Source organism: Pleurodeles waltl, chromosome 9 (assembly GCF_031143425.1).
Source record: "Pleurodeles waltl isolate 20211129_DDA chromosome 9, aPleWal1.hap1.20221129, whole genome shotgun sequence".
NCBI lineage: Eukaryota > Metazoa > Chordata > Amphibia > Caudata > Salamandridae > Pleurodeles > Pleurodeles waltl.
Genome location: NC_090448.1, coordinates 324,531,091 through 324,557,062, shown reverse-complemented (window position 1 = coordinate 324,557,062; position 25,972 = coordinate 324,531,091). Strand labels below are relative to the sequence as shown.

At 45.3% G+C, this 25,972-nt stretch overlaps 1 protein-coding gene across 2 annotated transcripts in view; it reads right to left on the bottom strand.

Moving 5' to 3' along the window:
• Positions 1 to 25,972, bottom strand: part of RBM6 (RNA binding motif protein 6) — a 1,032,809-nt gene that overhangs the window by 67,034 nt on the left and 939,803 nt on the right. For both annotated transcript variants that reach the window (XM_069206836.1, XM_069206837.1), the window contains 2 exons: positions 21,539 to 21,613; positions 9,330 to 9,415 (listed from right to left, as the gene is read on the bottom strand). In XM_069206836.1, coding sequence (XP_069062937.1) covers positions 9,330 to 9,415; positions 21,539 to 21,613 — 161 coding nt within the window. The remainder of the gene's footprint in view (positions 1 to 9,329; positions 9,416 to 21,538; positions 21,614 to 25,972) is intronic.

Here is a 25,972-nt window from a genome sequence, read left to right as displayed (position 1 = left end):
AAGACTTAGCTTGTCTTATAGTCACACAGCACTTACACACTCGAAAGAATCACACAGTATTAAAAAATAAAGGTACTTTATTATATTAACACAAATACTAAGATACTGAATAGGCAATACTCCAAAAGGTGGTAAGTAAACACACTAGTATGCACACATTAGAAGTCAGTGATTAGCTTAGAGAGCAATAGAAAACAGTAAAAACAATAGTAAATAGTGAGGGCCCTAGGGCGAGACCAAGCCATATACTAAGTAAGTGGAATGTGAAAGGCACTCCCCCTCCCAAGGAAGCAGAATCTGTACAGGGGAGCTGGAGGAACTAGGAACCCTAATAGGTAAGTAGTAGGGTGAACCCAGCAACCAGGAGAGAAGAGGTAAGTACCTGGTTGTCCCCAAACCCACAGGAGAACTTTAGCAAACGACTGTGCAAGACCCAGACAAGACTGGAAGAAACCAAAGGTGGATCCTGACAGAGGAGGACATGCAAAAGAAGGGGATTACATCCAGTTCAATTTGGAGTGTCTGGCTGTGGCATGACCCACTACCCACCCTTCTGTGGATTCGGGGCCAGGTCAAAAGTGGATGAAGAAAGTCAGCAGTGCAGCACAGGAGCAGAAGAGGAGTTCCAGAAGTGATGCAAGTGATTTCCCACGTCGGCAGTCGTGATGCAGTCAGTCAGTGGTGCTGGAAAACCACCAACAAGCCTTGGTAAATGCAAGAGCCGGAGAAGAGGGTTTTGCAAGGCTGAAGAGGACCAGCAAGGCCCATGGGACTCGACCTAAGGAGGGGAGTCCGAGGTGACCCTCAGCAGCTAGGAGAGTCACAAGAAGAGGAGGCAGCCCCCACAGGCGACCCACTGGCAGCTGGCAGAGGAGTCGCAGTGAGGCCCACTCAGTACTCCTGAATAGGAGTCCCACGTCGCTGGATCAGCGGGCAGGAGACTGTGCTTTGCAGAAAGGAGTGCTGGCGGCCGGGGCTACATGGAGCCTGAAGATTCTTTGAAGGAGGAACAAACAAGCCTTGGTAGGTGCAAGAGTTGCGGTACACTGGGGTACTGTCCTGCAATGACAGGCAAGAGCTTACCATCTCCCAACTTGGACAGCTGGTAGAGAGGACCCAAATGGGACCACTCCGTACCACCACCTCTGATCCGGGATCCACGCAGTTCCAGATGAGAGAGGATCCACGCAGCCGGTGGTTGTTGCAGTTGGTTCTTGTGGATGCAGGGGAGTGACTCCTTCACTCCAAGAGAGAATCCTTCTTACTTCTTGTGCAGGCTGAAGACTTGTTGCCCTCAGAGGATGCACAATCCGGGAAATGTTGCAGTTGCTTGAAGGAGCAGGTGAAACAATGTTGCAGAGCGGAGTCGACGCTGGAGTTTCAGACTGTTGGTTCCTGGAGGGTCCAGTTGCAGTCCGTGGTGAGAAGATGAAGTAAATGATGCAGAGGAGTCCTGCTGGAATCTTGCACGTCGAATCTGAGGACCCACCTGAGGGGGAGACCGTAAATAGCCCAGGAAGGGGGATTGGTCACCTAGCACGGTGACCACCTATCAGGAGTAGGCTGTGATCTCACCTGCCAGACCTGAGCACTCAGATGCTCCCAGGGGCCTCTGCCCACCTTGGATTCAAGATGGCAGAACCAAGTGACCTCCTTGAGGAGCTCTGAGCACCACTCCTGGGTTGGTGATGGACAGGGGAGTAGTCACTCCCCTTTCCATTGTCCAGTTTCGTGCCAGAGCAGGGACCAGGGTCCCTGGACTGGTGCAAACCAGTTTATGCAAGGAGGGCACCAAATTTGCCCATCAAAGCATACTGGTAGCTTGGGGAGGATACCCCACCCAAGCCATGTAACATCTATTTCCAAGGGAGAGGGTGTTACCTCCCTCTCCACAGGAAATCCTTTGTTCTGCCTTCCCCTGCCTGAGCTGGTCAAGCAGCAGGAGGGCAGAAACCTGTTTAAGAGGTGGCAGCAGCGCGGGCTTTCCAGAAACCCCCAGAAGCCTAGTAGGAGCAATGCTGGGGGTCCTTTAAGGAGCCCCCAGAGTGCATGGAATCATACAACCTATACTGGCAACAGTATTGTGGTATGATTCTGACATGTTTGATACCAAACACACCCAGGTTGGGAGTAACCATTATGATACCCAGTGTCCAGTCCCCCGCACTTACAAAGTCCAGAGTAATGGAGCTGGAGTTCATAGGGGCACGACGGGTGCCCCCACACAAAGGTATCTGAATCCTTCCCTATGTGCAAGGAGGGCCTGCCATAGGGATGACTTGCAGTGACCTGCAGTGAAAGGGTGCATGCACCTTTTCACACAGGCTGTGATGGCAGGCCTGTAGACACATTTTGCATGGGCTCCCATGGGTGGCACAATACATGCTGCAGCCCATGGGGAAACCCTAGTGCCCAAATGCCTTGAGTACCTAAGTACCATGTACTAGGGACTTATATGGGGGCACCAGTATGCCAATTGTGTGGCGTGCTAAGTTCTAAGCAACCACATTTAGAGGGAGAGAGCACAGTCACGGGGGTCCTGGTTAGCAGGATCCCAGTGAACATAGTCAAAACACGCTGACAGCAGACAAAAAGTGGGGGTAACCATGCCAAAAAGATGGTACTTTCCTACAAAACTATTTGCATTAAACACTTTTTAACTGTTTCAACACGCTTCTAGCATTTTTAAATGCTTTTTGAAAAAAAAATGTGTGTCTTGGCTGCAGAATGAAAATGTATAGTCTGATATGGAGTTTAAATTCATTTATTGTAGACATTTATCATTACACGCACATATGCATTACACAGACTTACACTTTTGACAAACACCGTGTTCTGTTTTTAACAGAGCTCACTGTAGACCTGGCGCTTTCTTTTACATAGTTCACAACAATATGGTCATTGTTTACTAGATCACTCGAATAAAGATACAGAACATTTCTAAACGTCAGACCCTCAGACATTTTGCTGATAAAATATATACAGTGCTCCCCACATGTGATGGCTAGATAATCCTGCACCGCATCTGGCTATATTCTACCCTAGCAGCAGCTTTTTTTAATATACTTGAATACAGGTTTAGTATAGATGCTATGCCTGTGGAACATCGCTGAACTGTCAAACACTGTAACCTAGTCAATATTCAAAAAGAAGCTCACCCAGTGTGTTCCACCCTTGTAATGCAGATCTGTGTTAAAGACAAGTGAGTGTGGTCTTTCAACACCTATTTCCACGGGTAGTCCGTCGATTGGGAAAACACCTAAAAAGTTTTTCTTAGGGTATTTATGACGGCTTAAGAAGTCACGTATGTGTACAGTGTCCATTTTACAATATTTCAAAGGTAGTCAGACATAACCTGGTGGGCGTGGTTGACCTGAAAGAGCTGTCGAACACAGAGAATACAATCATGTTCACATCGGTAGCCAGGGGTTGACTGAAACTTATTTCAGCTTTTAGATTTCCATTTTTATCAAATTATAGTGATCGCTGTCTTCCATGTCGGGGGTCAGATCGAAAGCAAACAGTGTGTAGCCAGATCCATATCCTTCTCTTGATGCAGTTCTCAAGTCCCTCAAATGTTTCCCTGTTATTAACACCAGCCCAAGATATTCTCTGATAAAATTAGCTGTTCCAAAACTCAGTGTATACAGCTTTGTAGGAATTACAGCCCCCTCATGTACCAGTGCCACGTAGTTGATGTCATAGTGTTTGAAATTGAAAGGGATTGAGGTATACAGGCTGCTAAAAGCTGTATTGTCCACAAACCCTATAATAATAAGTTTTGGTAGCTGTCCCAGAAACACATTTTGCTGTTTGGTTAATCTGGTACTGGCTGGAATGCTGAATATCTTCAGAGCTACTCTTTCCACAGCGTACTTGGCGTTCAATAGCTGTAAGGCCTCGGCGTGAGCCAGTCTGACGCTTGGTGATACTTTCACTCTTTACAAACAAGCTGCCAGACAGTATAACAAGTTTATACTGTTCCACACTCCAACTGAAGAGGCAGAATGAGTCCTTGTTGCGGGTTAGTTTGATCTTAAGATTGATACCGTTGACGAGTAGTTTATCTTGGTAGAAAAGGTCTGAATGTATACGTCTTAGGAGGTCAAACTGTCTACTGCCTGCAGCGAAGCTTTTAACAAAACTCTGATTGTGCCCGTTCAGCACCCGGTCTTCAAAATGTCCGTAAGTATCTTTGTAGAAGAGCCCCGCTGAAAGCAGGTATCCAGGGCTTCACGGCTGTCATTTAGAATACTCTCAACGTATGCCTCATACATGTACATGTTATCACTTTGCATGATAAGCCAGTTGCTAAGGGTGATGTCCACCTGATTAAACATGGTTGCCATGGGGTAAGGGATCGTCTCCACTTTAGCGTCGTCCGCTTTTACAATTTTACAGATGAGGTGCAGCAGCGTATTGTTGCGATACAGATACGTATCCGTGGCCCTGACACAAAAAACTCTATTGGCGCAAAAGGGGCCAGCGGCAATACCGCCATGTAAAACTGTTTTCAATGCTAGTCTGCGTGGGTTTTAGAGAAAACACATGTAACTCTGATTTAGCGCATTCACCTGATGCGCTTTAAAAAATATTTATGTTAGCACCCGTTCTCTTCTTTTTCTTAAAGCTCTCTTCCAACTTATAGTTCATCGTTTGTGAGTGCTTTTTGAAGATCGGAGTAGTTTTTTTTTTTATAGAGGGCCGGCGGGCCCCCTGCGCCTTGAAAGCCATTGCTTCCTTTTAACACGTGCGCGAGGCTTGTACACCAGCCCGCTCCTTTTTGAGGTTGCTTATTCATGCGTTCGACAACAGCTGAAGTCACAGAACCCACCACATCCTGTGCAATGTTTATAGCAGCCGCTTTGATGTGTGGTTTTGCGGTTTTGTAACCTCTTCTCAAGAACGGCATGGCTCTTTAAAACAAACTGCAGAAGAAACCATCCAAATCAGCCCCGTACACCAAAGTATGGTAGTGGGGCACCATGGTGGTGGGGTTCCATATCCCACTTGGTTCATGTAATAATTCATATACATAGATGGGTCACCGTATGTTTTCATAATCACCAGGATGACTTGTTAATTGTCACTATTGAATCTTAAATGAAGCATAACAATAACTTTCCCGTATTTAAATAAAGGACACCGGCTCAGTCTGATCATCATAGATCATGATCGCAATAGCGTCAAAATGTTTTTTAGAAACTGATACATTTTCAGGTTTGTTGTATTGTATATTAACCACTGTGTTATTTTCTGCCTTCACCTGGACCCATACTAGCTGCAGTGAATCACTATCCCCTATCCTCTGTGACTCTACGATGTCGTTATACATGTGGAGTGTATAGAAGCCACTGTTAATATTGGGGCATGACGGGTCTGGTTCTACTTTACTGTTTATATGTTGTACTGTTCCTAAAACACTTCTTAATTTACCCGTACAGCTAAACACTGTATCGTGATTCGGAGCTTTAAGGAACACCTTCCTTCTAAAGTTATCTAACACTGTCTGAATATTCGTATACGTTTCAATGCTGGCTATGGATTTATTGATGGCTTCGACCACTGCTGCGATGGATAGGTAATAACCGTGAGGAAATCCGGCATGGATGCTCAAAGGGTCCTGATCACGCTTTGTAGTAAATTTGGCTTCGAGCACTGAAAATGTATTCCATGTTCTGGGGTATTGGATTTCTGTAGGGCTTCCTCCCAATCCCCCTGCAGGTCTAAAGGTTTAGCCAATTTCACTATAATTAGAAATTTGCTTGTCAGGGAACATGTGCTTTGAGGACGGCAGAGTAATATAAAATGGAGTTGTCTCCATCTTGGCCTACAGCGAGATCTCTCCGTACTCACACAACCTGCACGGAACTGGCCAACACCCAACTGTTAAATTTCTCAGGCCAACCCAACCATTTGACAAAAAGCTGTTGGTTAGCTCTGCTACCTTTCCTTTTCAGAATCTTTTCAACCCTGTACAGTGTACACCATTTGCAGATCATCAGGTACCCTCTGCAGCTCCTCCGTGTAAAAGACGCCCAACACCGTTTCCTTGTCATAGTCCTTTAGCCTGTAAATATATACATCCTCTTTAAGCTCCACACTTTCCAATATAAATTTCTTGTCACTAAAACACTGTTGGTAACCCTTCCTAAAGCCCTTTTTAATTTAACATTTGTCACCTTCTTTTAAAAGAGGCTTCTTTACACCTGCAGCGATCCAGCTCCTGTACACCGTTCTCGACACCTTTAATGAATTATCTGGCTTTACCTCTATGGGAAATGTTTTGATGGTTCTGTGGTAAGCGGCGATATAAACATCTATACAAGCCTGGAAAACATCCATGTATTGGTAGCTGTTATAGGCTGCAAAATATCTCCACATCTTAGACTTTAGGGTTCTATTAAATGCTCTATAACAGCTGCTTTTAGCTCTGTATGCATTAAAAAATGTTCAACATTGTGCTGTTTTAATAATTTTTTTAACACTTTGCTTTAAAAATTCTTTTCCAGCGTCTGTTTGTAGTTTTTTAGGGGTTAGACATTTCCTGAAAATCCGTTTAAAGGCTTCGTTCACACTGGCCCCGCTTTTATCGCTTGGCGCTTCTGCATAGGCGTACTTGGACAATACATCTATGAACGTTAATATGTATCGAGCGCCGTTATAATGCTTTGCTAAATCTTGAAGACTGATTATGTCCGCTTGCCATTGATAATCTACTTGCACATTAACAATGGTAGGTCTCCACTTAAAACGCTTCCTGGTGGGCTTGTGGAGTGAATACACCTCTTCCCCAGATAACCAAGTCTTCACCTGTGCTCTGTTGCTCTGTTTACTAGTTCATTATCAACTAGGGCCCTTCTAAACAGCGCTTCGGCGCTCCCGAAGCTACTTACCCCTCATGTATCATAATAAAGCTTCCTTAATCCATCTATCAACATGTTATCCTCTGTTCCAAAACATGAAATGAAAGACACCTGTTTTGTGTAAGTACTATTAAAAATAAAGAATGTTAGCAAAACTTTAAAGTTTCTAGTTACGTCTTATTGTTGTTGTTGGACAGTTTGTTGTCTTTTCACTACGTATACATAGTATGACACATGCCACATACATTACTAGGGTTCGGCCTCAGCGTCACAAGTTTTGATATTTTTATAGATATACACTCTATAGCTCTAGACACGACTTCCCTCCTATAACTTTGTACTCTCAAGATAATGGCATTCAAAAGTTCGTAAAATTCTAGGTTGGACAATACAAACCCTTTATTTCTGAAACAATCATCGGTCAGAAGTTCCAAGGCTGTGTGTAACGCAGGCGTAGGCGAAAGTCTTAACTCCCACGTAAGACCTTTGTATGCGCCCCCAGTATTCATCCGGTGTAGGCAGACATGTGTTGATACACCATTTGGTTATACACTCAGGACTGTCGCACAGCATCGTAGCAGCCGGCTCAGAAATGTTCAGGTAATGCAGTTACAAGGTTTTTCATCTATTCTTACAAATGTATCTGGGGCGGCACTCAGCGGCTGCTCTGAAATCTTGAGATTTGCAAAGGTCCATCAGTGCATAAGCGGCAATGGAGTTTACAATCAGCGGGTGTTCAACAACGGCCTCCATAGCAGGTTCCTCCTGAAACCCCATATCTTCATAGACCGGTGAGTTTGGAGGTGCTATAGATTCTTCATCATCTTCCGTTTTGATGAAGTTGATTCCAACATTTAATTCACTGCTCGAGGTGTCACTGCTGTCAGCCTTAATCGGGGATATCAGCTGAGGTAAGTCCTTGAGCCTGCGCTTTTCAGGCCGATGGGAGAGGCCCTCTTAAAATCCCATAATGTCAGAACCCCCATCCTTAGGGGTGTCCTGCTGCGTGTTCTCATCCAATACGTCCGGAGTTAGGGCACGATAATATCTATTGATAGTGTTCAGGCCCCCTGAGGTGGTCGCCTTTTTGGTGAGTGGGATGTATCTCTTCATAATGACCTGGCAATCTATTTCAGGCTGGGGCTCTGGGTTTTGCATAGGTCGCTTAGGAGGCCCTTAGACGCATTCTACGGTTCAGAAGGGTGTACTCCTCTACAACGTGTGACGGACACCTGTTCTCCTTGGTGGCTTTGATACGCTGAGGGTCGCCGCATAACCACGACCACGTGGTAGGGCCCTGCCATGTGACTAACACGTGATTACATGATGTCACAACCCACGTGACCCACCTACACTTACGTCCGTTCCGGGGCGGGCTCCTAGGGGGACTGGAAGTCCAGGTCACGGATGTGATGTCATTTCCTGGGGCGGGACAACTGTCACTTTTCAGTCTGATGAGGAAATGTATCTCCTTATTCTACTCAAGACTGTCTGGCATTTGTTCAATCAACAATCATGTGGGACTACTCAATGCGTGTTGTTTCAGATACAAAATAGTATTAAAAACTGAAATGTATATATTGCTTGTGTCGCTCCCTCTATGCTTAAGTATTATACACAAAATCGCAAGTAAAATTTAAATCACATTTTTATTCAGTGCTAACTAATAATTGACAGCAGTTACAACTTAGATTTTGTATGCACAAACACACTAGCAAACTTGGACACACACTGCATGTATAAAAAATACTTCTAAAATGCTTACACCTTACACCCATATATTTAAGACTTGATTTGTCAGTAATTCTCGGAACTAAGAACAGAGTGCCCTTCGACAGAAACCCTATAACAGTGGAACAGTCCTTTTTTATACTTTTTTTGACCAGTATGAAGAGGTGAGACAATTTACGCTATTGTAAGCCACAATCCTCCTAAGATTTTAAACACATTGCAGAAGCAAATAACCAAAATAGGTCAACTTCTGCATGGACAGTGGGAAGAGAAAATCACAATTATATATTTTCTCCTCTCTGTTTTATAATAATGAGACACATTCTAACTGACATCTATGAAAAATGAAGCTCACTTCATGAGTGACTCACTTTGTCATCTTAATTCAAAAGGATAAACAGGGCGGTCCACACACTTTTAAATAAAAGCATTTCAATTGTACAGAAAAAGACCCGCTCTTTTGAAAACAAATCACCAGCCGTACCAGCAACCATCATTACAACTACAACACATCTTTGGATCCTCTAACACACACTGAAATAAAACATAAGTATCTAGTTACAATGCCACAAGACATTCAATGACCAAGACCAAAATGATCAGGCCAGTTCTGGTCAATCTATATTTTAGAACTGTAGTGATGAAATCCTCATCACATATCTTTCAATCGATCGATCTAGTCTACTTGACCGCTAAAACCCAAGTAGCTGGAAATTAAAATGCTTCAATTACCTTTCCACATCTCTTAAGTACTTAGGACGTTTAGTTTCTGGTGACATTTCGCTTTGATCTCTCTTCTCGCTTCCTTTAAGTTTCACCTTTGAGAGAAAAAAATGCTCCTTTTAGTTATTACATCATTCACAGTTCACTTCTATGGAGGCACCAATGCTTATTGCCTTCTAAATAAGTTGAAACACAAATTCTTTATTTGGAAGGAGCCCACAACGTAGAAATAAAAAAGAAGAAAATAACAGTCTCCATCTGTTAATATGACAGTAAAAATGTAATAAAGTTGGGAAACAGTGATAGCTCATGTTTCCTCCTCAGTGGCAGCTGGTGACATCTGAAAGTGGCGGGGTATAAAAGTCTGGGTACGACTTTATTGTAGTGAGTGAAGCGAGCAAGCTTAATGGACAAAAGTGGAGTCCAGGGTGGGTCCGCCTCTCAAAACATTTTTTTAAAAAGATTGACAAATGGTGCATTTGAAAAGAAATAAATTTAGTTAGAAAGCAAGGTTTATAAAGCAGTGGGAAACTACAGTCTTAAAATATTAAACACATAAAAACTGCCCCATATCTTACTGTATTAATATGTTCACCCTGTACTTTAATGTGGGAATTGTACACTGCAACAACTTCAGGCCCTTTAAAGTGTGTGCTTACCCAGTGTCTTGCACGGCATGCGGCTTAAACTTTAGAAGAAAATGCTCTAAGCAGGCATCGGGAAGCACCCACAGCTGCTGGCTGCAATCAGTCATACAGAAATATGTGCAGACAGATCTTTAAGTGGGATGGAAAAAGTAGGGGCTCTCTAAAAGGAAACATGCAAAATACATTTCTGTGATTCCCATAGTGAGCCACAGAGTCTGTATTTTGGTTTTTCTCTGAGATGTTATTGCATCCAGAAATATTTTTTTGTCAAAGATCTTTATTGTTTTCAGTCGTAAACAGTAGATATTTCAACAATGTGTTCACAGTGATACATATATATTGCGAATTAATCAAGTGAGTCAACTAACATTGAAACTGACCTCCTTACTGTACTTAATGGCTTGCGAATAAACAAAACGCTTGACTTATATTATAGCATGTAAAAGGTGACATTCTTTTCTTCAAGACATAGATCAATGTTTAACAAGTTAAACAATATTTTCACCAGACCTCTACATCGGTCCATCTTGAGATGTTGTTGTTTTCAATCTGAAAGCATTGCTGCCCAGCCTCTTAGATGGTCTCACAGTTTTCCATCCATTCGGGTGTGTTTCATATGGATTCCTTCAGCTGTCACCCATTCCACTATGTCTTTGGCCCACTCCAAGTAAAGAGGGGGATTGAGACTTAGCTATCGTATTGCTATCTGCCTTTTTGCTAATGTTAAGGCCAGCAATACAAACCTCCTACTGAGTCTCTTCATGGGGGGAGCAGGGATAAGGCCTAATAGTATTGGTTTAGGTTCTAATGGGAACCCCCAACCAGATGACCTATTCAGGTTTGTAAGGAACTCTTGCCAGAACGAGGCAATATCTGGGCACGTCCAAGCAATGTTTAGAAAATCTGCATGGGGCGCCAAGCATCTCGGACGTCCGTCCGAGCGTGCGGGATAGATTCTGCTTAAAGTGAAAGGGGAGAGATATATTTGATGTACAAAGTCATAGTTCGTTAATTCAAACTGTGAATTGGAAGTGCTTGTATATACCCCGTCATGAATGTGTTCCCAGTTCTGTGGAGTCAGCTGGTCTGGAAGCACCTCCCCCACACCGGGCCTGCACTGCAAGAGGCTGACAGGGAATATCTGTACGTAGCACTCCATAAAAATGTGATATCAAACGGCAGCCACCCGCCATGTTTAACAGAGTAGCACGGATGGTGGACTGTGGTGTGGCCTCTGGGAATGGCAGCCAAATACCTCGTGCGGCAGCATAGAGCTTCTGATACTGTGGATATTGCCCTTGTCCCAATGCAAATGACTTGACCGCTTCTGCATACGTTATGGAGCAATTCCCTGGACCTGGATAAAGATCACCCATTGTAAGGCAGTCCTCCATCTCTGGAGCGACTTATAGTCTGCAATTTTACAAAAGGGCTTCAATATCCAGATGCTAATCTCTGGATGGAATGAGCCTCTTTGGAGCGCACTCTTCATGGAATCCTCCCAGAGCTGAGTCACATGTCGGACTACATAGGGTGTATTTGGGGGGAGGGGAGCATAGGACCCAAGAGCCGGTCATCAGTAAGGTAGAGAGCGATAGCTCCCCATAATAGCCATCCAGTAATCTAGGCTCCCAGGAATCCTCATCTGCCGACCAATGGACAGCATTGGAGATGTGCAGCCATGTAATAATATTCTAGATTGAGAAACTCTATTCCTCCCGCTGGCCATGACCTTTTAAGGGTCGCTAGACTGACCCGTTTCCGCTTATTTGCCCACCATACTTCAACCATACAGGCATCTAGTATTTGGAAATATCGCCGGGAAATCTTATAAAAAGTTCGGGGTAAGGCATATTCACAGAGGGGGAGTAGTATCATTTTTAGTAGTGCTGTTTTCTCCATCATTGAGAGAGGTAGGTCCTTCCAAATGTGAACAGATTCCTGGAGATTCGCTACCACCCATCCGATATTCCTGTCTAAAACTTTTGGTTCGGTGTTAGCCAGATAAACACCCAGGTAATGGATATCTCGGAGCTGCAAAGGAATATCCGTCAGGGATAGGTCATACCGACCGAGTCTAGGGCATATTACCTGGACTTGGCAGGGTTCACCCAGAGGTCCAAGATGGTTTAAAATTCATTCATTACTTGCATAAGAATGGAACCTGATAAGATAGGATTACGGACAAAAAAACATGGAGTTATCTGCATAGAGGGAGATCACGTGTGATTCTCCCTACAGTTATCCCAAAAGGACCCAAGGTCCTTCTAAAGTAGGCTGCCAGGGGTTCCATTGCCAGGGCAAACAAAAGCAGGCAGAGGGGACATCTCCGTCTGGTGCCCCTGCCTATTTCAAACCCTTCAGCTATCTCATGCCCAGTACGCACCTGTGCGCAAAGGGCTGTATACAGTAGTTGTATCCATTGAATATAACTGGGTCCCAGTCCAATACGTTAAAGAACATGCCAGAGGCCTGTTCAATATATAAATAGGCAATTAATAGCTCCTCCGTTCTATGCATTGTAGTATGACAGACATGTGCGAGCCGCCTCAAATTATGTAGGGTATTACGCTTAGGGATAAACCCTGACTGGTCCTCATGTATCAAAAATAGGAGGTGTGGGCGCAATCTACTAGAAAGGACGGTGCTAAGGATTTTGACATGAATATTTAAAAGAGAAATGGGGAAATATGCTAAAGCAGAGGTGGGATCCTTGCCTGGGCTGTGGATCATGACGATTAAGGCTTTTCTGTGCGAAGGAGAAAGAGTACCAAGTTGCATGGCCTCTTGATAAACTTCTAACAGTTTATCCACCACCAGAACTGCTTAACTGTGGTAAAATGCAGTCTGGAGACCTTTCGTCCCAGGGAGTTTAGCTGTCTTTAAGAAGTGGATAACCGCACAGATTTTTTCCCGTATTATAGGTTCATCTAAGGCCCTGCTTTCTTCAGCAGAAAGTTTGGGAAGATCGACTTGGTACAGAATTTCGACCATGGTGGGTAGAGGGAACGCCACCCTGGTTGGTATACACTGCACTCAAATGTGACTGGAATACCTGATTTATGGCCCGCTTGGTATAGACTGGAGGGCCCGTGACAGTGTTCAGGGTAAGAATAGGAGCCCGGAATCTCTCCTGTCTGACTAAGTGGGCAAGCATTGCACCCATTTTGTCTCCTTTGGTGTGTAGCCTTTGTTGGTACACCGTAAAGGTGAATTTTTATGGGTGGCGCCAATCGTTAAGGATCTCAGAACGTGCGTCTTTCCAGGCCTGCACACACCTTGGGTGTGATAGGCAGTCGGTTCCCAATCTCCCTTAAAACCTGTTCAAGTTTTTTAATATCTTGTTCTAGTTGCTGTCTAACCCTGTATCTGGTTTTAAGAAAAACTCCCCACAACACCATACTCATCACCTTCCAGTCCCCTGCACGGGTGCTTGAGGATCCCCAGTTCTCTTGTAAAGTGTGTCACAGTGTCTCGGACTGTCTCTGCAAAGGAGGGGTCTATGAGGGCCTCAGGGCAGAGGCGCCATGTTGGGACTGGTGTGCGGGAAGTCAGTCGTCCCAACATGAGTAGAACAGGATAATGGTCCGATAGCCATCTGGGAAGGTAAGTGATTGTGTGTACCCACTGTGCCAGAGAGTCCGATGTCAGGACATAGTCTAATCTATGTGTAACAGTGGCAGGAGTGTAGCAGGAGAATTGTTGGGTATCAGCATATCTAGTCCACCAGATATCTGTTAGATTTAATTCTCTCATAGGGTCTGGAAATAGTCACGAGTGGTTTAGTGTGGTGTCGGTGTGGAAGCCAATCTATGTCCCCATCTAGAACGAAGTTGTAGTCTACAGCCATTATCACATCTGCTGCTAAATATGGGGAGGCAGCCAGGGGTACACCCCTAAAAAAAAATCGGGGGAATTATTATTGGGAGCATAAATGCTGATAATGCAGACTTCCCTACCATCCAGCATGCCATACACAATAACATACCGACCGCCTGGGTCCAGGACATGGTGCCTATGAAAAAAAGGCCACCCATATTAGTACTCCTCAGGCAAACCTGGAATAGGACATGGCATAAACATGACCGCTCCAACGTTTGCGGAGGAACGGTATACAATTACCCCAAACATGAGTTTCCTGGAGGAGTTCATGGAAATCTTATAACATTTAAAACAGGTGTAAGGAAATGCCTCCTTGGCATGGTTGCCCCCTGACTTTTTGCCTTTGCTGATGCTATGTTTACAATTGAAAGTGTGCTGAGGCCTGCTAACCAGGCCCCAGCACCAGTGTTCTTTCCCTAACCTGTACTTTTGTATCCACAATTGGCAGACCCTGGCATCCAGATAAGTCCCTTGTAACTGGTACTTCTAGTACCAAGGGCCCTGATGCCAAGGAAGGTCTCTAAGGGCTGCAGCATGTCTTATGCCACCCTGGAGACCTCTCACTCAGCACAGACACACTGCTTGCCAGCTTGTGGGTGCTAGTGAGGACACAACGAGTAAGTCGACATGGCACTCCCCTCAGGGTGCCATGCCAGCCTCTCACTGCCTATGCAGTATAGGTAAGACACCCCTCTAGCAGGCCTTACAGCCCTAAGGCAGGGTGCACTATACCATAGGTGAGGGTACCAGTGCATGAGCATGGTACCCCTACAGTGTCTAAACAAAACCTTAGACATTGTAAGTGCAGCGTAGCCATAAGAGTATATGGTCTGGGAGTCTGTCAAACACGAACTCCACAGCACCATAATGGCTACACTGAAAACTGGGAAGTTTGGTATCAAACTTCTCAGCACAATAAATGCACACTGATGCCAGTGTACATTTTATTGCAAAATACACCCAAGAGGGCACCTTAGAGGTGCCCCCTGAAACTTAACCGACTGTCTGTGTAGGCTGACTAGTTCCTGCAGCCTGCCACACTAGAGACATGTTGCTGGCCCCATGGGGAGAGTGCCTTTGTCACTCTGAGGCCAGTAACAAAGCCTGCACTGGGTGGAGATGCTAACACCTCCCCCAGGCAGGAGCTGTGACACCTGGCGGTGAGCCTCAAAGGCTCACCCCTTTGTCACAGCCCAGCAGGGCACTCCAGCTTAGTGGAGTTGCCCGCCCCCTCCGGCCACGGCCCCCACTTTTGGCGGCAAGGCTGGAGGGAACAAAGAAAGCAACAAGGAGGAGTCACTGGCCAGTCAGGACAGCCCCTAAGGTGTCCTGAGCTGAGGTGACTCTAACTTTTAGAAATCCTCCATCTTGCAGATGGAGGATTCCCCCAATAGGGTTAGGATTGTGACCCCCTCCCCTTGGGAGGAGGCACAAAGAGGGTGTACCCACCCTCAGGGCTAGTAGCCATTGGCTACTAACCCCCCAGACCTAAACACGCCCTTAAATTTAGTATTTAAGGGCTACCCTGAACCCTAGAAAATTAGATTCCTGCAACAACAAGAAGAAGGACTGCCCAGCTGAAAACCCCTGCAGAGGAAGACCAGAAGACAACAACTGCCTTGGCTCCAGAAACTCACCGGCCTGTCTCCTGCCTTCCAAAGAACTCTGCTCCAGCGACGCCTTCCAAAGGGACCAGCGACCTCTGAATCCTCTGAGGACTGCCCTGCTTCGACGACGACAAGAAACTCCCGAGGACAGCGGACCTGCTCCAAAAAGACTGCAACTTTGTTTCAAGAAGCAGCTTTAAAGAACCCTGCAACTCCCCGCAAGAAGCGTGAGACTTGCAACACTGCACCCGGCGACCCTGACTCGGCTGGTGGAGAACCAACACCTCAGGGAGGACCCCCGGACTACTCTACGACTGTGAGTACCAAAACCTGTCCCCCCTGAGCCCCCACAGCGCCGCCTGCAGAGGGAATCCCGAGGCTTCCCCTGACCGCGACTCTCTGAAACCTAAGTCCCGACGCCTGGAAAAGACCCTGCACCCGCAGCCCCCAGGACCTGAAGGACCGGACTTTCACTGGAGAAGTGACCCCCAGGAGTCCCTCTCCCTTGCCCAAGTGGAGGTTTCCCCGAGGAAGCCCCCCCTTGCCTGCCTGCAGCGCTGAAGAGATCCGTTGATCTCTCATAGACTAACATTGCAAACCCGACGCTTGTTTCTACACTGCACCCGGCCGCCCCCGCGCTGCTGAGGGTGAAATTTCTGTGTGGGCTTGTGTCCCCCCCGGTGCCCTACAAAACCCCCCTGGTCTGCCCTGCGAAGACGCGGGTACTTACCTGCAAGCAGACCGGAACCGGGGCACCCCCTTCTCTCCATTCTAGCCTATGCGTTTTGGGCACCACTTTGAACTCTGCACCTGACCGGCCCTGAGCTGCTGGTGTGGTGACTTTGAGGTTGCTCTGAACCCCCAACGGTGGGCTACCTTGGACCAAGAACTGAACCCTGTAAGTGTCTTACTTACCTGGTAAAACTAACAAAAACTTACCTCCCCCAGGAACTGTGAAAATTGCACTAAGTGTCCACTTTTGAAATAGCTATTTGTCAATAACTTGAAAAGTATACATGCAATTGAAATGATTCAAAGTTCCTAATGTACTTACCTGCAATACCTTTCAAACAAGATATTACATGTTAAATTTGAACCTGTGGTTCTTAAAATAAACTAAGAAAAGATATTTTTCTATAACAAAAACTATTGGCTGGATTTGTCTCTGAGTGTGTGTACCTCATTTATTGTCTATGTGTATGTACAACAAATGCTTAACACTACTCCTTGGATAAGCCTACTGCTCGACCACACTACCACAAAATAGAGCATTAGTATTATCTATTTTTACCACTATTTTACCTCTAAGGGGAACCCTTGGACTCTGTGCATGCTATTCCTTACTTTGAAATAGCACATACAGAGCCAACTTCCTACAACAGGCATATACTATTCTCGTTTTTACTGGCTGGACAATACTTTGGACATTCCATGTCATAAATTTAGCTGTATACACTGTCATGAGAAGAGTGTTTCTGTCACCCTATCAGTAGGGATTGAAGCGATACCTGTCTGGTTCAAGCCATGGGGCCTATGTCCTGAGCTAAGTAGAACGCTATAACACAAGAGAGCCATGCAATCCAGTGTAACATAACTGCTTCAATTAAACTGGCTGACCCTTGTTCTGTGCTGTTGCTCCGCAACAAGGTCTGGGAGGCCAAAGGAGCATCCACAACATGTAGAGCGCCTTCAGGGTCAATAGTAATCCTATCTGTTGGTGGGGCCCTGTCTCTTTGTTCTTTCCTCTGTTTCCCACGTTTGGTGGACCGGCCCGGCTGTCGCTGGCTCTGCGGGGGCCGTCACATGGGAGGCCCACCAGTGGGCTGAGGCAGGGTGTCCAGCCAATCATTTGCTTCCACTGGAGTGTAGAAGAACATGGTGGATCCTTCATACTGTGCACAAAGTTTTGCCAGGAACAGGAGGCCATACTTTAAGTTATAGCCCTGCAATCTACTTTTTACTGCCACAAAAGTTTTCCTCTGCTCCTGCATCCGCTATGTGTAGTCTAGAAAAATGGAAATGTGTGTGCCCTGAAATTATTGGGGGAGGGTGGGTAGAGGGTCACACGTCCTGGTGCACTGAAGGATAGCATCTCGATCCCGAGAGGCGGGCGACAATAGCTCTGGGCAGTGCTCCCGGCCTCGGCGGGGGCAAGCACCCTTGAGGGTCCTCTCTATGGTGAAAAAGGTTGTGGAACATTTCAGTTTGAGAGTAGTTGTAATCCAATCTTCCAGAGAAAGTTCAGCAGAGGGTTCCTCCACCCCCTCAGGGAACCATACAAAGCAGAGATTCTTCTGAATCTTCAACAAGGTCATCTAGTTGGGTGGTTAATTTTTGGAGGTCCATAACAGTGGTGGATACAGTGCAAATATCTTGCTAGAGCACTGTCTGACATGTTGTTCTGTCTATGTCACTCTTTCGGACACCTTACGAAGGTCAGCTCGAAGCAAGACCCAGAAATATAACACAACTGACCTAGACCTAAAACCTATTAGTACTGTTAGCTTTGTCAGTGGTTGTTAGCTCTTTGAGATAAATGAGTAACAACAAAGATTAGTTATAAATATTTAGGACGGGAAATGTTTCAATTCTGAAATTGTGAGCCTGAATTACATAATATTGAGGTCTGTGGAAGGAGTAGGATTGTTAGTTATGTGTGCTTTATGTTAGATATGTTTGCCCTTTTTCTCTTCACATATCATCCATCTGCACATTTTCAACCTCCTCATCAGCACCCTCTTTTCACTCTCGCGTGAATGCACTTCCTTGCATCGCCCCCATTTTACCATCCCAAACATACACTGCACTCATTCACATTTAAGCACTTTATTTCCTTTTGCCTTCTAAATATTTTGACTACTGTGCACCCCTTCACACACATTTACACAGAATTTCAATTGAATTGGAATATGTGACCATTGTTCTGTGTGCTCTGCAGAGACGCCAGCCCACCGGCCAGCTCTTTGCTTTACATTCAGCCTCAGCACCAGTGCTTTCAATCAAAGCCCCTCATAAATACCCAGCATGAGTCAAAGTGTGCACTATACAAGAGTAATAAAATGTACATAAAAAAATACAGAAACAAGCATGATGAAACAGCTAACTCTCTTGGCGATTGCAACATTAAGTAAAACATGTTAAATAAGAGAGGAACTAAATCGCTTTTAACATTCATTGTTTGCATATCAATTCATGTTTTCAGCATTAATGCTATGGGCATGACGATTGGGCTAGTTTTAAATCCATACAGCAAATAAGTGCCTTTACTGTAAGCACATATTTCTCCCTTTGCGCTTGAATTCGATATTTGGATCAGAAACCCTGCTTGTCTGTTGGATCAATTTTGTCATGGAACAAATACAGCAGCTCCACTTCTAAAGGAGCCAGCGATTTGCAACAAGGGCCTGGGGTGTCACAATGGGGAGGTTAGCGTGACAAGGGGTCTCAGTACAATAAAGATAACTCAATATTAGCATTATTACACTTACAAAGCCTAGGCACTAAATCACATGTGCTTGCATCCACTCTTACTGAGTGATGAGTGGGGAAAGGGTGGGATCTATGCCTGTGAATGACAGACAGCTGCCCTCATGCAGGGAAGAATACCCCGATGCCTAAAATCATGATGCAAAAAGCGTCACTGGACGACAGTGAATACTGCCATAGACCACAAAGGAAATTAAGGGCTTTAGAGCAGCCAGCCCTGTGTTGTGTGTCACATTGTAGAAAGTTGATTTACTGCCTGGCTTCCATCTCCTAATTCAAAGCGAGGTGGGCCAAGCAGCCTGAGACAGACAGCCCCGACTTAAATGCACCAATTTGTCCGAAGTTACAATCACATCTCTGAACAAATTGATCTATTTGTTATTTTTTTCTATAAATGTGTATGACGTTCACAGGGGCACAGCTCCTCCGCCCTAAAGGAGTTACCGACCCTGTTCCTCCTACTCTATACTTCTTTTCACAGAGGCAGACCTCTAGAACTGCACCAGGTCATAGTCTTCACTGGCTATTTTAACCACTGGAACAAAACTACCCTACCCCATACTGGGATATTGTTTTATACTTGCTGTGTTCCTCCCAACCCTATTACCACAAACAAATCCCTCTCATATCAGTTTGGTGTGAGAAACAAATTTCATATTCCTTCTTATTAAATGAACTTTTTTACATTGAAATATAGCATCACTATTTTATCGTTTGACGACTTTCTTGTAAACTTAATTTAAGTCATTTAGCACCCTCACATGCCACTACAACAGTAGATTTCTTACCTTTGATTACAGCATTTTTAATTCATACTTGATTTTCCCACTCTTTCCTTGTCTTCCAAGATTCCCAGGAATTGGACTGAATGGTTGCATGTGGCTTGGGCAGCAGAATTACAGAAATGATATAGGTGTCACGTGTCAGTCACCTCAGTTCGGCCCATTTTCACACATTCCATGCAGACCAGTACAGGAGTTGAACATCATGACACCACACAGCATTGGTTACTGCTGGCCATGGTGTCCTGCCGAACGGTTGTTGGAGATCAATCTGGCCATCCATCTGTAAATGGTTATCAATATCAGACCCAAAAAGATAATGGCGCCTCTGCTGGAGTCTGGCATCGTAGAGGCACCGGTCAGAGTGAGTGTATGATGATTGGTTCTGCATTTGTAATTTCCCAGTGCCACATCAGACAGGATCACGTCAATGTTGATTTGGTGTCCAACATCTGAATCAGTGCTGGATCCTCTTCCGGCACCAGTGGAGGGTGGGCTTGACACAAGTCTTGGAGCTGCAGTGGAAGCATGTACCACAGTCAGTAGCAGGTAACAAGGGTGTCAGAAGGCAATGAAGATGGGTCCGCTGGGAGTAACCCAACTGGTGGCACTTTCTGTTCCTTGGAGCACAAAGGTGCAGCACAGGGCCATGGAAGCACTTCACAAATTGGCAGCATGTTCCTCTTTGAAATTTTCAAACTGCTGCGGTGGTGCTGAAGGTCAGGTGAACTTGCGGGAGAATCAAGAGCAGCTGAGGAATTATCTCCCTCAAAGATCTCATGGTTGAACGACTCATGTCATGACGCCCCTGCGCCCTCTCTAAGTTCAGAGGAGTGGGATGGAGTTGAGTTCTCATTTGTTTTTTTATGCTTTTGCATTCATTTCAACATCAATTTAGTGGAGGACTTTGAGCCGGATTGATTCCACAATCATGACTTGGAGTGGGATTTACTTAAAGGTCATGACTGCTTTTTGTGTTTGGTGACATATAGCGTTGCATCTCAGTCCTGGATTGCCTTTGGGTGCATGAGGACACATTTATTAAAAAACTTAGACTAACGGCCTGGGCCCAGACACTAGACACACTCCTCATGCCGGTCCGCTACCGACATTTCTTTCCTGCAGTCGCAGCATGGTTTGAAACCGGTAGTTTTAGGAGGGGACATTGTTCCACAGCACGCTGGTATTGGTTTTAAGAGTTGTCAGAAAGACAACAAGTTTGAGAGTGGAGCTCTTGGTCTACATTGAAAGGCATAAAAAGGAATGAACTGTGATTCAGGGTGCAGGGATAGTGCATTTGTGGTTCCGTTCTATCTTTTCCAGGGTGATATGGAGCCAATACGAAGAAGCATGGTGATACTTGGAGGCACGCTGGAACACCAGTCAAAAAGGTTTCCGGACTGAGTCTGGGAAATATTCTAAGGTGAGGAATCTGCATTTAGAAGTATCCATCAGAAACCTATTTGTGATGATCCCTACAGAACAGATCATTACAAAACCCACCAGCAGTAAAACAAACTAGATAACCTAGTTTGGTAGGGACAAGGTGAGTTGCAGGAATCAGACAAAGTGGAGTCTTGTATGTTCAAGAGTGCTATATTGTCTGGTTTATACTAAGAGACTCCAGAGCAAAAGTCTAAAAGTAGGTGGTGCTCCCCTGGAGTTTTGACTAACTGCTTAAACATCTGTTTGTTAATACTGGCAGCTGGGCTAATTTAAAGAAAGAATGCAGAAAGGGAATATTGTGTATTAAACATTTCTTTACAAACCAAAATTACAAAGCAGTTAAAGTTCAGGATAGTTTTTAAGCATACCTCCCTCTCTTTCATTTCCAGATATTCAAGCTCTCGTTCAGACTGTTTGATCTTCCTGTGGATCGCCATATTTTGCTGCAAAGCAACAAACAGTAAAATGAGAAGAGGAAGGACTAATAAAGAGAACTAGCATATTATAAAATATATTCAGACTGAAGCTTTAGCAGGAGGATCTAGAATGCAAATGTCTGACTGAACCAAAAGACAAGCACCCTGAGTAGGCATCATGCTAAGCCTCTGAGAACATTTTGTTTTTGTTCTCCAATTCCAAGTCACTCTATACCTTGCACGGCCTATGCACTGCGGATTCTAATGTCAGTATGCAGCACTATTATTTTACATTATACATCAGAGGAAGCAATATCGCCTCTGTAGTTGTAGTTAGGTCAGACTTTCCAAAAAAAGGAATATTCTTTAGCTAATTTGGGTTCAGCCTGGTACGTTTTGTGCAGCTACAACAAACATTGGGACAAAAGAAAAGGAGTGAAGGGTTCATCAAACTGACTTTCTCATTTTAATTCCCACAGGAAGCCAATGAGACAGCTATAAACAAAATGGCTGAGTAGCAATATACCAAACATGGCATTAAAGCAGAACTTTACTCAAGAAAGTGCCCTTGCTTGGTTTGGTAGAACTACGTTCGGCATTTTTTGAGAAATAAACATTAGAAAAGCATGCCTTAAGCAAAACCATCTCTGGTAATCAAACTTTAGAAGATAGAGATATCTGGGCTGTTAAATGCTTAAGTGGTCCATAGCCCTAAATTTCAAAAATATAAACTAATCCGATTGAGTGGGGCACCTTTTTCTTCCGTCATTCATTTTGTACCACAAACCTAAAGCAGGGGCCACAAACCTGAAGCCCTCTGACTGGCATGTAGAAAAATGTTTTTTGCTGCCACCATTACAGGATGCAGGGACTCAGTCTCTGCACCCTGAAAAAACAGAAAAACTAAAGGGTGCATTCGGAACATCTACGGACCCTTGACCTTGGGAGTCCCAAATGAACAACCTCACTGATGTTATGTTAACTAAATGTTTTTGTCCTGTAGTTTGCAGACCAAATGGCTAGTATCTAGGGTCCATGAACCCAGGACATGCAGATCCTTAGTTAGTCATTCCACAAGAGCTTGCAAACCTTATTTTGGATTTGTAAACCCACATGAGATGCCCAAAAACTGTACAGGAGGTTTTGAGTCTGTGGAAGAGATTACAGGGCTGATAAAATCTTTAAAATGTGACAACAAAATTACAGGTCTAGGCCCTGTGGCCAATCCAAAGACCCAGATGAGCGAGGTTGGGCATCAACAGTAGATTGGGTACAGTGCCTGGCAGTTGGCTATGCTATGCATCCAACACCTGATTACCTCAGGCAAAGGCAGTGCGATTGGCCCCTGTGGAGGATAAAATGCAGGATTGGGTCAGGGCCCACATGGTGTTCATGAACCCCTGCAGTGCATGAAGGTTGGATGCCACCTGAGAGTTGGGCATCTGCACACACTGTGCACAGCACAAGGGTAGGGCATATGTTTATATAAGTTTGAAGTACAATATGGTATTTTTCAGTTTTCATTCTCAGCTAAACTCATTTTAACTGTTTTTAAGTTGATATATATATATATATATGCATATAAGAAGATTTACAGAGTGTAATAGGCTATTTTTTACCATTACTAAGGAAGGGGCCGGGGCTATGAATCAAAGTATGTTACTTGATCCTGATGTGCATGTGTGTTGTATGTTGTGCTATTTTTTCAAGTGCGTCCACGGGTATTCCAAAGGAACCAGTAAATAATCTCACTTCATAAAACTAGAGCGTGAGCAGTGAAAATTCAAGAATTGAATGATCCAAAAGGGCCAGAGTATGGAGTTCTTCTTAATGTAAGAACATGTAAATTAAGCTTTGCCCTGCAGTAGTACGTCTAACTATATTTATTACAATATTTACTCCACATAACATGAATTATCAGGGGAGTTTTATTTTCTCTAACGTAGCATAAATATATCCAGCCACATGCTCATAAAACTTGTAAAAGTTTGAATAGTATTATTTTAGCATGCATTACTACAAATGGCAGAATGGGAAACCTTAGTTCTGACTCTTGTAACTACATCGCAATCCTCTTAATCGAAACAAACACATTTTTTTTGTATACCACCCTTACAGGGTCGATCTATAAAAACAGAAAGAAGAAATTGTTATAGGAAAGTAACTAATCTTACCTCAGTTTTGGATTTTTATGGACTTACATACTTTGTATTATCTTGCACCAAACACGGTTTTCCTGGGCTACGAGATGATGCAGTCGCCACCGGTATCTGACCTCAATCTGCAGCTTAATGTTTCAGCACATCAGTGCTTTGTCAACGTAATTCTTTCCCAGATCTGCTGAAAGGGACTGTGTGAGGAAATGCCTTGCTGTTGCAATTACCCCCCACTTTTTGCCTGATACTGATGCTGACTTGACTGAGAAGTGTGCTGGGACCCTGCTAACCAGGCCCCAGCACCAGTGTTCTTTCACCTAAAATGTACCATTGCTTCCATAATTGGCACACCCCTGGCACACAGTTAAGTCCCTTGTAAAAGGTACCAGTGGTACCAAGGGCCCTGTGACCAGGGAAGGTCCCTAAGGGCTGCAGCATATGTTGTGCCACCCTAAGGGACCCCTCACTTAACACATGCACACTGCCATTGCAGATTGTGTGTGTTGGTGGGGAGAAAAAAGGCAAAGTCGACATGGCATCCCCCTCAGGAAGCCATGCACACAAAATGCTGCCTGTGGCATAGGTAAGTCACCCCTCGAGTAGGCCTTACAGCCCTAAGGCAGGATGCACTATACCACAGGTGAGGGCATAGCTGCATGAACAATATGCCCCTACAGTGTCTAAGTCTATTCTTAGACATTGTAAGTACAGTGTGGCCATATTACGTATATGGTCTGGGAGTTTGTCAAAAACGAACTTCACAGCTCCATAATGGCTACACTGAATACTGGGACGTTTGGTATCAAACTTCTCAGAATAATAAACCCACACTGATGCCAGTGTTGGATTTATTTAAAAATGCACACAGAGGGCCTCTTAGAGATGCCCCCTGTATTTTACCCAATTGTTCAGTGCAGGACTGACTGGTCTGTGCCAGCCTGCTGCTGAGAGATGAGTTTCTGACCCCATGTGGTGAGGGCCTTTGTGCCCTCTGAGGCCAGAAACAAAGCCTGCTCTGGGTGAAGGTGCTTCACACCTCCCCCCTGCAGGAATTGTAACACCTAGCAGTGAGCCTCAAAGGCTCAAGCTTTGTGTTACAATGCCCTTTGGGCACTCCAGCTAGTGGAGATGCCCGCCCCCTGGACACAGCCCCCACTTTTGGTGGCAAGTCAAGGGGAGATAATGAGAAAAACAAGGAGGAGTCACCCACCAGTCAGGACACCCCCTAAGGTGTCCTGAGCTGAGGTGACCCCTGCCTTTAGAAATCCTCCATCTTGATTTTGGAGGATTCCCCCAATAGATTAGGGATGTGCCCCCCCTCCCCACAGGGAGGAGGCACAAAGAGGGTGTAGCCACCCTCAAGGACAGTAGCCATTGGCTACTGCCCTCCCAGACCTAAACACACCCCTAAATTCAGTATTTAGGGGCTCCCCAGAACCTAGGAAACTAGGGGCCATATGTATGAACACATTTTCCCATAGACATAGTATGGGGAAAACCCTTTGATACATCTGGCCCTAGATTCCTGCAACTTAAAAAAGAAGAAGGACTGCTGACCTGAAGCCCTGCAGTGAAGACAGAGACGACAACTGATTTGGCCCGAGCCCCACCGGCCTGTCTCCCTATTTCGAAGAAAACTGCAACAGGGACGCATCCAACAGGGTCCAGCGACCTCTGAAGCCTCAGAGGACTACCCTGCATCTAAAGGACCAAGAAGCTCCCGAGAACAGCGGCCCTGTTCAAGAAGCTACAACTTTCTGCAACAAAGAAGCTACTTTTAAAGACCACACGTTTCCCGCCGGAAGCGTGAAACTTTCCACTCTGCACCCGACGCCCCCGGCTCGACCTGTGGAAAACTAGCACTACAGGGAGGACTCCCCAGAGATTGCGAGCCCGTGAGTAGCCAGAGTTGACCCCCACCCCCACTGCGACACCTGCAGAGGAAATCCAGAGGCTGCCACCGACCGCAACTACCTGTAACAAGGAACCCGACTCCTGGAACCAGCACTGCACACGCAGCACCCCAGGACCTAAAGGACCCGAACTCCAGTGCAGGAGCGACCCCCAGGCGACCCTCTGCCTAGCCCAGGTGGTGGCTACCCCGAGGAGCCCCCCCCCGTGGCTGCCTGCATCGTTGAAGAGACCCCCGGGTCTTCCCATTGATTCCTATCAGAAACCTGACGCCTGTTTGCACTCTGCTCCCAGGCCGCCCCTGTGCTGCTGAGGGTGT